Raw genomic sequence first — 15,025 nt, forward strand, 5'->3', positions numbered from 1 at the left:
TTTTCTTTCAATAGGAATTGTTAAGTGAAGAAGTTTCATGCATTGCTTAACCAGCTGAAGTAGTCAAACAATGTTAAAGGCGGCAATTGAAAGTTAATTTTGTTGTGTATGTTGTATTTAATGTAATAAGAAAGAATGTAAAGATATATGAGTTATTGTACTTGACGATTTTAATTAAAAAATGGGTAAATAAGATGACAGCTACATTTTTTATTTTAACACGATGATATCTTGTAAAGTTATTAAACACAATAATTTATAACCTCATTGGAATAAAAACCTACTGTACATATTACGTGATGTTGTTTGTTATAAAGGTATTTAATATTGCAAAGTTAAGTTTATATGAACCAAAAAAATATCAGATTTTTGTAAGATTTGAAAGTTCTTTTACGGTTATGAAAGTTCTCAACGTTGCGGAAAAGAACGATGCCGCAAAAAGTATCGCGGGCTACTTGTCTCGTGGCTGTTTTAAACGGGTATTTGAAAAGTTACTTTAATTGAAATATATGACAAATGTACAAATTTTTTATATGAACAATATTTTTGTTTTATATTCTTTTTAGAGAGAAGGATTATCGCCATATAATAAAATTTATGAATTTAACTCGTATTTATGGAATCAAAATTGCGAAATGGTCATGACTTCTGTATCTGGTCATTTATTAAATTATGAGTTTGTTGGGGCATATCGTAAATGGCAAGGTTGTCATCCATTAAGTTTATTCGATGCACCTATAATAAAGCAATGTTCGGAAGAGAATTCTACTAAGATTAAAAAATCTTTGGAAAGGGAAGTACAGAAATGTGGTGCATTAATTATTTGGACTGATTGTGATCGTGAAGGAGAGAATATAGGTTTTGAAATTATTCAAGTCTGTCATGCAATTAAGTCTAATATTCGTATATATAGGTATTTATCGAATATGTTATCCATGAAATTGTATCTTCTATCATGTAATAATATATATGCTATTTAATAGAGCAAAATTTTCTGAGATTACACAAGCATCTGTAAATAGAGCTCTTCAAAATTTATGTGAACCAAATAAAGCAATTAGTGATGCTGTTGATGTACGAAGTGAATTGGATCTAAGAATAGGTATTTAAAAAATATCTATAATAACATTGTATATCTATGAACTTAAATGTAAGAGGAACAACATTGCAGGTGCCGCATTTACAAGATTTCAAACACTAAGATTGAAACAAGTATTTCCCACGACTCTGGCTGATATGCTGATTAGTTATGGCAGCTGTCAGTTTCCTACATTAGGATTTGTAGTTGAAAGATTTTTAGCCATAAAAAGATTCAAGTCAGAACCATACTGGAAGATAAAAGTAATGGATATCCGTGATAATATTTCTGTGGAATTTAGATGGGCAAGAGGAACACTATTTGAAAAATTGCCTTGTGAAGTATTTTTGGATATATGTTTGGAACAGCCTATGGCTACTGTTAAAAAAGTATTAAGTAAACCTAAGAATAAGTGGAGACCACTACCACTGGACACAATTGTAAGTAATAAAGTAGTAGTTTCAGTAAAAAAAGATACAATGCAATTTATTTAATTATGTTAAATATACCTAGGAACTGGAAAAGCAAGGCTCTCGTAAACTTCATTTAAGCGCGAAGGACACTATGAGAATTGCGGAAAAATTATATACTCAAGGTTTGATTAGTTACCCACGTACGGAAACAAATATATTTCCAAAAGAATTAAATTTAGTTCCATTGGTGAATCAACAAGTAAACAATTCAGCATGGGGCAATTTTGCACAGCAATTATTAGAAAAGGGATTGACTCCTAGACAAGGCAAGAAAAGCGATCAGGCACATCCTCCAATACATCCAACAAAATATACTGATGGTTTAAATGGTATGCACACAAATTTGACACTTATTAAATACTTGTTAACGAAAAATATTCTGCCGTTAATTTATGATAAATTATTTAACGGCAGGCAATGAAGCTAAAGTTTATGAATTTGTGGTTCGACACTTTTTGGCTTGTTTATCATGTGATGCGGTAGGCCAAGAAACAACGGTAGAGATCGATATAGCTGGTGAAAAATTTGCTGCTAATGGTCTACAAATTATTGAAAAGAATTATTTAAATGTGTACATATATGAAAATTGGAACGACAAAGAAATACATATATATCAAGAAGGACAAGTTTTCCAACCAACGAGCATAGATATGGTAGAGGAAAAAACATGTCCCCCACAATTGTTGACTGAAGCTGATTTGATCAGTTTGATGGATAAGTACGGTATTGGTACCGATGCTACTCATGCAGAGCATATAGATACAATAAAATCGCGTCATTACGTGGGTTTGATAGATGGAAAGCATCTAATACCTGGAAAACTTGGGATTGGATTGGTAATGGGTTATGATAACATGGGATTTGAAATGTCAAAACCAAACTTAAGAGCTGAACTCGAAAAGGACCTTAAATTGTACGTCGATCTTTTATTTCCTTCTTAATAACAGAAAGAACATCTGAATATTTCAATCGAATTTTAATTGTTTACATTTGCGTCTAGGATATGTGATGGACAAAGAAGTCCGAAAGATGTTTTGGAAATTCAACTAAAGAAATATCGTGATCTATTTAAACTAACGATAGAACATGCTAATTTAATCGATATTGCTTTAGCTGATTACCTCGATGAACGACCGAGTAATACACAAGTAGAAATTAGTCATCCACCTCAAGAAATTATCTTTAAGTGTCCGAAATGCAACTCGGATATGATCCTTAAAGATAGAAAGCAAGGCGCGGGAAAGTATATTGGTTGTATGTCGTTTCCAACATGTAATAATGTAATTTGGTTCCCTCAGACTATTGAACATGTCGAAGTTTTGGATGAAGTTTGTTCAGAAGTAAACATTATATGTTATACAATATTTAGAATTATTATATGATATATTATAATATCTATATAATTAAAATTATTATTTTTAGTGTATAGGAAATATTCGTAAATTAAAATTTAAACTATTGAGAAACGCTTTCCCCATTTATGGTACTGATTATACAACTTGCATAGGTGGTTGTGATCCTATGTTTAACGAAGTATTAAACATAAAGAACGAATGTATTAAAAGTCAAGAGTCTGGTTACCACAGTACATTTAACAGGACTATTGTCTCAAATTCATCTTCAATAAGGAACACTGTAACTCATCCATCTTCAAATGCTGAAAACAGGAGTTTATCTGAAAGCAATGCATCTATAGGGCCCATGCGAAATGAGAACGATGATCGTTATACAAGCAGATCAAGAAATGTTAAAAGACAAAATGTTCCAAAGAATAATACATGGATCGATGCTAATAATGTCAATTCTTCAAATAATGATCAGAGGTTGATTAGAAATGAACAAAAAACATGGGGTAACATCGATGACGATGCTATTATTATGTGTAATTGCCATGAAAATGCGATTCGATTAACAGTAAAGAAAGAAGGACCAAATCATGGTACAGGCACCTTTAGAGACTTATAAAGGATTTTTCATTAAATATGACTTATTATAACGTTGTTTTATGACATTTTAGGAAGGATATTTTACAAATGTGCGAAACGTCAAAATAGTTGTAACTTTTTTCTTTGGGCATCAGAAGACAATACACAGCAAATGCAAAATAATACAAATAGTAGTTCAAACCAGATGTTCATTGCCAGTACAAGCACTAGATCAAATGTTCATGTTAATAGTTATCAAGATGACCCTACGTTATCACAAAATGACATTAAATGTCATTGTAATCAAAACGCAATACAGTAAGCAAATATGTAACTAAACTTGACATTTTTAATATCTAGAAAAAATCATTATTTGTATACGGATTGCAGGCGGATTGTACAGAAAGATGGTCCAAATAAAGGACGTCCTTTTTACACATGCCCTAAGAGTATAAAGGAATCTTGCAAATTCTTTCAATGGGCGGATGAAAACGGTGGAAATACATATAATGTGTCTGAAGGACAAAATAAAGGAACATTTAGAGAAAAGAAAAATTTATCAAAAAGACATCACATTGCTACTGGTAAAAGAAAGTGTGGAATCTGTGGTACAGAAGGTTTGTGTTCTGTTGTATATAATGTTCCGATATGAAATGTATTATTTACGTTATGGTATATGATTTTATTCTTAGGACATACAAGAAGGACTTGTCCCGAGAATGCAATGGATTAAAAGAGAAGAGTATATATGGTGTCAGTACAAATACAAAAAATCAGTATAATGACAGAAATGTAATTGCCCTTTATATTCCATACGATCACTTTCTAAAATATACAATGTGCTTTAGAATATAATAACATAAATATACATGTATATATATATAAATTAAGAGTAGAGTGATTAAGTACAAGATTATAGTTGAATATATATGAATATATACTATATATGTACAAATGTATAAATTAATAATAAATTAAGTACAAGATTTTAAATACATCATACAAGATACATCATATAGCTATATGAACACATTTGTTTAATTCGATATGTAAAAGAAAGGATGAATTATGATAATGTGCTTTTTATATCAAGAATCTCTGCTCTTGTATTGTAATTTCTGTTTTAGTCTATCTAGTTCTTCCTTCTGTGAATAATGTTCTGCTGTTGTTTGTGTCAACTGTAAAAAATGAAATAAAACAAATGGTAATTTTTATATAAAAATAAGATGTTAGATACTGTAATAAATATTATGTATTTTGATAAGAAACAAAGTATTAATAACCATATCAAGAAGTACTTCAAATTTTAGCTTTAATAAGTTGTTTTCATCTTCCAATCTTTTTACTTCCTTTTTTAATTTCTCATTTTCTTTGTACGTGGTTCCGATTTTACCAGATTCTGAAACAATATAAGTTCCGTATCATATTAACAGATCGCTTAAAAAATATTTTTCGTTGTAAATTTACCTGGGATCCACGAGCCAGATTCAAAGACAGTTTCTTGGTCTCCTAATTTTAAATGTATAGGACCAACATTCGGTCCCAGTTCTTTTTCTATACGTTTCGGACTGAAATCTTTGTTCGCTAAGAAAACTCCTACTTTTCTTGTAGGGGTCTTTTTGGGTGAGAATTTATTTGAAAACAATGGCATTGCGTATATGTACCAATGATATGGTGATGTGACAATGATTTATTTAAATGCGAAGGTTAAATATCAACCTGATATTGGTATTTCAACTGAAATACTGACTTGAAAAAAAGAACAGATTTTATCTTATTATTTTATTTCAAACTTAAAAAAATTTACTTTCTTAAGCACATTGTATTAAAAACTTAATAACCATGCTTCATTAACGAAAGGAAAATGTAGCATAGAAGATAGCAAATAATATGTATGTATATGTTGCGATAATTATAGTATTATACTATTTTAGCTGACAAAGTATTGTGGTAACCGTGATTGTACTATCTGCATCAAATTTTCGTATTCGTAACATACAATTAGGGTATTACTTATTATAGGCGATACGTTAGCAGTGTTTCAAAAATTTTTGTTTACGTTTACGCCGTTTACACCATTTCATACTTATGCTCGTTATTGGATCTGAGTGACATCGACTATTGCGGGGGATATTTCACGCGTTTTTCCTAGCGTTAACGACATGCCATAATCACGGTCTCGATGAGATGATCATTGCGATTTTATATAACTTGTTAATTCGTTTGATTATACTGATAGTCAGTTAAGAAAGTGTAGTGACAGTTTTTATTGATAACCTAAATTATCCATCATGACTTGGCTTGGAACGATCGCTAGCAACGTTCTTCGGAATATCGTATTCCAGGATATACCGCCGAACATAGTTCAAGAAGTCAAGCCTGAAAATTATAGTAATCGACATATTGAATGCCGCGAGGATGGTATCGTACTTTATGGTCCAGGTGAAAATGAAAAAAAATATGAAATTGTTCTTCATAGGCCTTGTACAGAAACATTGCATCAAGCATATAGGTAGGTATCTTCATATACGTTGCTTTCTTTTTTCTACTATAGGTGATGTAGTATGAAAGTTATTTATATATTATTTATTATTTCAAATAATTAAAATTTATTGTTTCAGTCTATATAGATCAGAAGATAATGCAGATATCGCAACACATTTTATTGTGTATAAGGATAAGGTTCCAGTACTTGTTCAAATTTGTCGCGAGGTAATTACTTCCAAAATTTCATGATTTTTTGCAATCTGTGTGAAAACCATGATTATCAGTAGTTTATTTATGCATACAGATGTGTAATGTGAATAAGATACAGAAATTATGTGATACTTTGATGGAACATCCGACATGGACACTGGCACATTTGGCAGCTCATTTTGCCCTTTATAACGCCTTTACCCATGCTGATGTAAATAGTCAGTTGAACAGTGGAGATACAGAAACAGGGGTGTCTCCTTTGCAAGTTGCGGTGCAAACGAATAATCTGCGTACAGTGCAAATGTTGATCGAAGCTAAAAGTTCATTGGAGCATCTGGATTATAGCGCAAATACCGTCTATCATTATGCAGCCAAATCTACTAAAGAAATAATTTTAGCCCTTGGAGGTGATCTTCCAAACAGTTTAAATAGTCGTAACAGTAATGGACATACACCGATGCATGTCGCTTGTTTGAATAATAAGCCCGAATGCGTTAAAGCTCTTCTTTTAATTGGAGCGGATGTGAACATTCCTGCTGCCGAGGGTGAACCTTCTAGTCCTAGTTACGTAGGAGATTTCTTGCACAGTAAACCAAATGTTCTTCATGCCGATGACATGAAATTTGGCGGTACGCCATTGCATTGGTCACTGAGCAGGGAGGTGATTAATGCTCTAATAGAAAGTAATTGCGATATAGATGCTTTGAATTTCGACGGTCGTACAGCGTTGCACATCATGGCAATGAGGAAACGATTATCATGCGTAGTGGCTTTGTTAAGTCATATGTGTTCTGTAAATATCGTCGACAAGGATGGCAATACTCCGCTGCATTTAGCGGTTTCCGATGGTACAGTGGCAATAGTGCAATCGCTGATCGCTTTCGGAGCAGACATTGATGCAAAAAATTGGAAGTCGGAAACGTCACGGCATCGTGTGAATATCGATAACAACGAGGGTCAGAAAATTTTGTATATCCTAGATGCGGTAGGCGCTAAACGTTGTCCACCAGAAATGTCAGATTGTAACAAAGGCTGCAAGTTCAATGAAAATTATAACGGTCTCGCACCGCAGCAACCACCAAGGGCTGTACCGCGTACAGTGTTGGATCAAATGTTACACGTTTCTGGGATGGACAAGATGGCTATGCAAGAAAACCAGAAAATAAAAGGTGGTCGACTTCTTTGTCTAGATGGAGGAGGAATTCGTGGTTTGGTCCTTGTACAAATGTTATTGGAGATCGAGTCGATCCTGCAGAAACCTATCGTAGAATGCTTCGATTGGATCGCGGGCACTTCTACAGGTGGAATCTTGACTCTTGGTCTAGCTGCTGGCAAGTCCTTGCGAGAATGTCAGGCACTGTATTTCCGCATGAAAGAGGAAGCTTTCGTCGGTAATCGTCCATACAACAGCGACGGTTTAGAGAAAGTATTAAAAGATTGCCTAGGTGTTAATACGGTGATGTCGGATATCAAGAAACCCAAGATAATGATCACTGCTGTATTGGCTGATAGAAAGCCTGTCGATCTTTATTTGTTTCGTAATTACGATGCACCCAGTACACTACTCGAGCATCCACAGATCTCGATGTCTCTCGCTTTGTCACCGAGCGAACAATTGCTTTGGCATGCAGCGAGAGCAACCGGGGCAGCTCCATCGTATTTTCGAGCGTTCGGCAAATTTCTGGATGGTGGATTGATAGCGAATAACCCGACTTTGGATGCCATGACTGAAATCCATGAATACAATCTCGCTTTAAAGGCTTCTGGATGCGGAGAAAATGCGGTCCCCTTGTCTCTGGTCGTTTCTCTTGGCACTGGTCTAATACCTTCTAGTCCATTGAAAGATATCGACATATTTCGGCCCGATAGTTTATGGGATACCGCAAAGTTTGCAATGGGAATATCGGTACTCGCGGTACTATTGGTGGATCAAGCAACAGCAAGCGACGGAAGGATCGTTGATCGTGCCAGAAACTGGTGTTCCATGATCGGAGTGCCTTACTACAGATTTAATCCTCAACTATCCCTGGATATCGCCATGGATGAAAAAAGCGACGAGATTTTGGCAGAAATGATATGGAGCGCTAAAGCGTTTATGCATGCCAATAGGGATCAAATAAATGAATTAGCTGCTGTGATAAATCGCGATCTCTAAGTCAGTGCAGATTCGTGAGAGTCAAATACGTACGAGTTGCTGATTTCTTTGTGAACATGTACGTATGCTTGTCTGCACCAACTCAAAAGTACGAATCTCTCTCTTTCGTCCTCCATTTCTCTTTTTTTCGTTTTCTGCTTTTTTAATTATATTATTTGGTTGTTTGTTAATATGTTTCGATGATTAAGAATTATTTAGGAAATTTTGTATCGAAGCAAACTTACTACTCGACCCGTGATATTTGTAATCGACGAAGTAGCGCACAATTTATTATTTACTTCTGCTTTCTATTTCAATGCAGAAAAATAGTCTCGCGGTGCACTTCTCATATCTAGATTTAATTTATTTACACGCGCGCGCGCGCGCGCGCGCGCACACACACACACATATGTATACAACATAAAGTAGCGCATGTGCTCGATAGGTGAATATGTAGGATTGATGGCGATTTTAGCAATGATGGTGGTGTATGATAGACTGCGGATGTTTATGCATTTTTGTGAAATTTGAAGATGCAAAAATATGGAGAATACTCAAATATAACACTCAAATATGGAGAATACTCAAATATATGTAAAAATATCTAAATTAGAATTCTCATTAGGATACTTAGTAGATAAGTAGCTTCGTTGTATCTATAAAAATTTGAATCGGCATAAATATTCGCAGTCTACTAATAAATAATAGAGAGTGAATTATACTGTACATATAGGCAACACGTATTTCTTGATCAAACTAGACGTTGACAGGATATTTATTCGTTTATTTATTTGTTTATTTTATCGCATTATTGCCAAAAAAATAAATAGCAAAGAAAGAAAAAACAGTACTAAGCAGTCTAACAAACTATCGATGCCCACACACTGGCGCGCACGCTCATCTCGAGCGTAGAATTACGCGAACGAATAAAACCAGGGACCATGATTGTTGTAACCGAAATTAAGAAAGTTATGGTATAAGAATTCGTATCTTATTCTAAATGAGTTTGGTCAAGACTAATTATTATTATAAATGATTAAAATTTTTTTATTGTTAAGAAAAGAAGGTTCCGTCATTGATAATGGTTATCGGTAATAAAAAACAATCTGCGTTACCAGTAACTGAAAAACGATGATGATCATCGATGACAAAAAAAAAAAAAAAAAAAAAAAAAAAAAAAAAAAAAAAAAAAAAGTTAATCATTTATAATAGTTATTCGTAACTAGAATACCTAAAAATTACTGATTTTAAATCATTTACTCTGTTAACAATTTTTTGTTTAAGTAAAAATTCATTTTTTCTGAATGATATTTTCCGTAAAAATGTAAAAAACAACTGTTATTTTCGGTCCCTGAATAAAACACATCGCACGAGAGCGATTTATCGAGGACCCATGTAATAAGGCGGTTGCGTCATAGACGCGGAAATATACGGATAGAAAGAATGGGTCGAAACTCCCTGCGTTTGGTATTCATTCTCCTCGTGCATCGTGTATCCCTCTGGAGCGGAGTAATACTGGCTGTGTACGCACGCGTATGATTTGCCCGGGCTGGTAACATCCGCGGGATATTTTAAGGGATTCTCCGGGTATTTGGGTAGATCGTAAGGCTTCGTTTGCAACTCGGAATACTTTGGAATCGTCTCGTGATATTTTGCAGCGGTAGATACCTCGTGATACTTGACCGTCTCGTAGCACTTGGCGTCCACGTAGCTTTTCGCCGCTACGTTCGATTCGTATCTGATACCGTCGTACGGTTTGCTTTCTACGATCGAATGATCGACCGGGTATTTGCTCGTGTCGGCGGACCAAGCCGATCTCGACAGATCGTAGCTGGTTTTGCTATCGTGGTAAGTCGGTCTGTCGTACGTTTTGATCCCGGTATCTGGATATAGGCGAGGATAAGTGCAGTCGGACGAGTTGGTAGAGTCTAGAGACGTGCCTGGAGAGGACAAAGTAGCTCGATGCATCACGATGCCCATTTGTTCCTCCGATTTTGGTTTCCGTCGACGCGGCTGATACTGTAATTGGCATTTTACGATTTAACTTTAGGCGGCGGACTAAACTGGAACGATCGTTGTTAAAACGATCGTCGACAGTCACCTTGTAATGCGGATGTTGCTTTTTGTGCGCGTTCCTCAGTCTCTCAGCTTCCTCTATGAACGGTTGTTTCTCACCGTCGCTTAGGATTCTGTTACATTCGCTAGAGTTAACCTTCGATTCGCGACACTACGATATACGGTAATGTATATAGATAATGTCAGCTCGAAATACCTCCACAGTTTTCCTAACGTTTTCGAAAGTTCGGCGTTGTGAAGCTGCGGATATTGATCCGCCAATCTGCGTCTGGCCGCTTGAGCCCAAACCATAAACGCGTTCATCGGACGTTTCACGTGAGCGCTTCTTCGTCCTCCTGCGCGAGAAGTGACCGGAAGCAGGGTCCAGTCGTAGCCTGGAAAAAACGAACATAGATCTTTGGAATATTTTTCGTCGTGAATATCACGTACACCGCCGGCCATAAATATTACTATTATTCGCTACATTTGTTATATTAGCATATTTACTTGCTACGAAAGAATTTTGCGAATGTACCTTTGAAATACCTCAACAACGACGACGCTGATCTAAGGCAAATTTTCTGATGTCGCGAATGTGTAGAAAAATAGCGTTCGGCGAATGTTAAGAAGAAGAGGAAACGGTATTGTGTTTAGTGGGAATTTGTGTAGCCGGAAGTTGCGTAGCCTATCTGTGCGCGGAATTGAATCGTAAAGGAACGGGAGAGATAAAACGACACCTGTTTCCCTTGAAATAATCTTAATCTCTGGTTGGCCAAACCGTTAATACTCTTAGCGCGTGTTCCCTTTTCTCTAATTTTTGTTTTCTTTCGTATATTTCTCGTAACGATCATTCATAGCGCACGAACGAACGCAGCATCAGACAGAAAAGTTTTACGAGTTGCAAACGAACGAGAAGTTCCGAACGTGGTGGTCTTTATCTATCGATCGTTCGTTCGCATTAAGAGACTAATTATTATTACCGACTTCCTCTCGGTATCCCCCTACGAACGATTCGCCGGCTAAAGAAAGGTTATTTGGGTCGCCTCGAGTTTTCCATTCCAAGAAATCTCATCGTATATCCGATACACATCGAATATTCCGTGAACATGCTTCGTTCATCGTCTCATCGGTCGCGTGCCATTTTCTTTGTATCAACGGTATACGTACTTATCGTTAGTGGACATTCGCGGATATTTGTAGTAAAGTAGGATCATTCGAATCGTCTAAACTTGAACGTCTTAAAATTCAACCTTGAACTTTGCACAGAATAATCGGTCTTATTATTAGACCGCGGATTCTATTCTGTACATATTCAGATTTCTTTCATACGCATAACGTATATTCATAAGAACTCGTAAGCGATTACATGTGCAACTCGATCCGTCAGAAAGAAAGAAGACTATCAAGCACCGAGACATTTGTTTCGAATCGTTGTATCGGTGATCGTTAACGAGGGAAGGAAGTAGGAAGATAGGAAGGAAGGTTAAGGAGAAGGAAGATGCACGTGTCGAAACGTCACATACACGAGCATCCGAACTGTGAAGAGCCGTAGATTTCATGGTAGCTAATTACCATAAGGACACGGTTCACCGATGCGGTCTCTCTGTCGGCTCCTTTAACGTTCGCTGGAGGTCCTCTCGCTGCTGTCTTCGCCGATAGCAACCAGGACGACAATTTTCATGGAAATTCGGCAGGGCTTACACCCTAGAAAGCGACGGGAATAGAAAAAGTTTCGCGCGAAAAATATACACGACTTGGGAACGAACGAGTTTCGTTTCTAATCGCGCGTGTTCGACTGTGTGTTCCTCGAAGCGCACCCAACGAAACGGCAGCAACAGCGAACGTTTATCGGCGATGGTCGTCGAGAACGTTTTCGAGGAAAATCGCGCGTTTAGTTTGAACGTTCTCGAGATTGAGAGGGGAAACACGTGCTTTCGAAGTACGCAAAGATAGTAGAGATAGGGAAGCTACGAGTGGAGTGGAATTGATTAATCGAGTGAAAGAGGAGGGAGATTGGCCGAGAACTTTCGTACTTTTCCAAAGGATGAATGGCTCCACAGGGGAGACGGAGAATATGGTTCATAATAAGGGATTGTAGCCCGCTGAATGAACCGGTGTGCTTTGGTATCTTGCTTGTCAATGCCGACCTGTCGTCCACTCTTGCTACATTAACTACTGTACAAATCAGCTCCCATTACCACGAAGATAGTCTCGTTAACAAGCGAGGATACCGTTGAACGCATCGTCACCTTCGGTGATTGACGAGAACGTTTGGTTTCCCATGTTCCGAATCGATCGATCGATTAAATTGCAATTTTATCGCTTCCTCCGTGATATTTCGCGCAGATACCGTTGTGCAGTTGATATAAGGCGATGCAGGAGCGTTTCGTGCAACGTTTTGCGATTACAGGGTGTATCGAGTAACTATGCTACTTGTATCGAGCAACTACTTCTTCTATTCGGGTTGATTACGCGATGATTTAAAGACGAATGAAACGGTCGGACGATTAGAGAACGATGGATTCGACGTGTCTCGTCCGAGGACGCGTTTTCTGCCTCTTCGAAACACGTTCGGGGAACGCGGAGTTCCAACGAGACGCCTCGTAAATCACGTCGGGCACCCATTACTACCGCTCTTCTTGGTCCCCACCTTCTCCCGTGTTCTGTCTGAGGTACCCTTTCGAGTCGATGTCTCAGATTTAATTTCGTACTAACATAATTAGTGTCGGTGGCAAACGTTCAGCGGTTTCGCTCTGTTCGCAGCACCTGCCGCTCGAATCTTCCTCGAAATCGTCTTTTCGCGCTCCTCGATCCTCGGTTCTCCGCGTCGCTCCTCCTTCTTTCCTACCTCTTCCATCATGCTCGCCCATATTTTCCCTCCATCCGGCTACGGTATCACGGGGATAAATCTGAGGAGCCGAGTTTCATCGCCAATTAAAGTGTCCTTAGACGCGAGACCCGTTCGAGATACTTGCAACCCTGTACGACACGGTCGACAACCGAAAAAGACAAATTCCCGCTTTACGCTTGATATTTCCAAAACTAGCCTCGCCCGACCTGTATCGACTTCGACGGTATCCAGTGCTATTTTTCAGATTACGTAGACGTAGAAAGGCGAGGCGAGGAAAGAGAAGCAAGAAACGAAAAACGTGGAACGTTCTTAACTCTAATAAAGAATCGTCGAATCTTTCAAGACGAGAGAAGCGAACCTTGAAGTAGCTTGCCCACTGCATCGTCCAGAGAGCTGGTGCATTGCTCGTTGCCGCATCGTTCGCTGCTCGACGGTCCAGCTTCCGTTTCTGTCGCAGCAGACGATAAACCGCCACCTTGATGGGCTTCCATCTTCCTGGATGTTATTTCCAATTACTTATCGTAGATATTCACATTCGTAACACGGACGATCTTCTTCCTCGTCGAACGAACGTACTTTTTCTTTTTCTTTTTGTAGATAGCACGACCAGTCGCGTTCGACCGCGAGCAACGACTTTCACCGAAACGTCGAACTTATCAGCCCGCCTGCCGCTCTATCCTGCGCACACTGTTCTTTCTTCACGTAAAACGCGTCGTCGAGAGGCGCATCGTAAAGAACCGAGGAAAGCGAAGAAAAGAACCGAGTAATTAATCCGAGGTTATCGTGCCGTGATTTATCATAAATCGACCCTTGTCCCTCCTGGTAGTCCGTATATCGGCGTCGCATCGATTTCCGCCACTCTCTCAGCGACCGGCCCTTCTTCTTATCTCGCTCGATAAATATCGTTTACGAGTTTTGGTACGTTCGCGACTCGATTTATTCTTTTCCTTGGTTCGCACTCCGATCGCCGATTACTCGTCATCCGTATAACAACGATCTCTGTATCGAATTCGAATTCTTTAAGACGCGTTTCTAATTGCCGTAATCCGATCGCGTCGATTATAAAAAAAAATGGCATGGAAAATAGCACCCGCGACTGTTCAAGGAAACTCCGATAGCTAACTGACTGACTGGCTGACTAGAGAAGAAAGACGAACACGGATCGACGAGGATGTGAAGGTTCATTCAGGGAGCGAGCACCACACAGGTTGGTCCGTACGAAAGAGGCAGAAACGATGAGCACACGTCTGGCACACGCACCAAACGTTGGATGGTAGATCGCGGAGGCGGTTCCGTGGACCACCTCTGCATCTGGTGGGGGATATCTAGGATCTTGTTCCTTTTCTGTTCTTCTTCTCGACTCGGCTCCTCGACTTCTCTCGGATCCTTCGCGCGTTCATCCTGTCTTCGAAAATCATTCGCTATGATTCGCTTCGTTTTCGAATGCCACGCTTTTCGTAGCGCCTCGTTGTTCGACCGAATTAGAACTTTTTCCCGTTTATCGTAACGCTCGTGAAAACCTAGTCGCATCGGCTTTCCGCTGCGATTCTTCTTCTGCAACAAAGTCGCTCGTTTTCGAACAAATTCGATCGTCATGCGAACAAATAGACCTCTCTCTCTCTCTCTCTCTTTCTTTTTCTCTCTTTCTCTCTCTCTCTCTCTCTCTCTCTAGATGAAAATAATCGCATTTGCAAATTTCCTTGTCCCGTGACTGAGTTAGCAGTTCCCCGCGAGCCATATAATTAGATCACTGCGAACGTGACTTTACGTTCTCGCGAGTCACATCGGGAAAAAGAAGGATCATCGGGAGGA

The 15,025-nt window shown here is 38.4% G+C and overlaps 4 protein-coding genes across 6 annotated transcripts; 2 read left to right on the plus strand and 2 right to left on the minus strand.

The window, feature by feature from the left end:
- Positions 1 to 71: 71 nt before the first annotated feature.
- Positions 72 to 4,471, plus strand: LOC126923103 (DNA topoisomerase 3-alpha-like). Of its 3 annotated transcripts, XM_050736197.1 has the most exons (12): positions 79 to 185; positions 318 to 479; positions 567 to 913; positions 984 to 1,102; positions 1,172 to 1,518; positions 1,592 to 1,880; positions 1,966 to 2,464; positions 2,552 to 2,891; positions 2,974 to 3,490; positions 3,569 to 3,794; positions 3,867 to 4,093; positions 4,169 to 4,471. In XM_050736197.1, exons 2-12 carry the CDS (start codon positions 399 to 401, stop codon positions 4,207 to 4,209), a joined length of 3,033 nt encoding a protein of 1,010 aa, XP_050592154.1. In that variant the 5' UTR covers positions 79 to 185; positions 318 to 398; the 3' UTR covers positions 4,210 to 4,471. The 3 variants fall into 3 exon arrangements, with proteins under 3 accessions (XP_050592153.1, XP_050592155.1, XP_050592154.1); XM_050736196.1 differs by having other exon boundaries at positions 72 to 479; XM_050736198.1 differs by lacking the exon at positions 318 to 479 and having other exon boundaries at positions 78 to 185.
- LOC126923152 (protein chibby homolog 1) lies at positions 4,249 to 5,325 on the minus strand. The gene is made up of 3 exons (XM_050736324.1): positions 4,944 to 5,325; positions 4,760 to 4,875; positions 4,249 to 4,654 (listed from the first exon to the last, which is right to left on the minus strand). The coding sequence occupies exons 1-3, from the start codon at positions 5,125 to 5,127 to the stop codon at positions 4,565 to 4,567; spliced, it is 390 nt and encodes a 129-aa protein (XP_050592281.1). The 5' UTR covers positions 5,128 to 5,325; the 3' UTR covers positions 4,249 to 4,564.
- Positions 5,326 to 5,767: 442 nt separating this feature from the next.
- LOC126923108 (85/88 kDa calcium-independent phospholipase A2) lies at positions 5,768 to 9,301 on the plus strand. Its single transcript, XM_050736223.1, has 3 exons — positions 5,768 to 5,988; positions 6,098 to 6,188; positions 6,268 to 9,301. The coding sequence occupies exons 1-3, from the start codon at positions 5,768 to 5,770 to the stop codon at positions 8,326 to 8,328; spliced, it is 2,373 nt and encodes a 790-aa protein (XP_050592180.1). The 3' UTR covers positions 8,329 to 9,301.
- A 155-nt stretch (positions 9,302 to 9,456) lies between these two features.
- LOC126923133 (transcription factor SOX-10-like) lies at positions 9,457 to 14,967 on the minus strand. The gene is made up of 4 exons (XM_050736276.1): positions 13,572 to 14,967; positions 10,580 to 10,757; positions 10,409 to 10,496; positions 9,457 to 10,326 (listed from the first exon to the last, which is right to left on the minus strand). The coding sequence occupies exons 1-4, from the start codon at positions 13,702 to 13,704 to the stop codon at positions 9,688 to 9,690; spliced, it is 1,038 nt and encodes a 345-aa protein (XP_050592233.1). The 5' UTR covers positions 13,705 to 14,967; the 3' UTR covers positions 9,457 to 9,687.
- Positions 14,968 to 15,025: the final 58 nt, after the last annotated feature.

Source organism: Bombus affinis, chromosome 13 (assembly GCF_024516045.1).
Source record: "Bombus affinis isolate iyBomAffi1 chromosome 13, iyBomAffi1.2, whole genome shotgun sequence".
Classification (NCBI taxonomy): Eukaryota; Metazoa; Arthropoda; class Insecta; order Hymenoptera; family Apidae; genus Bombus; species Bombus affinis.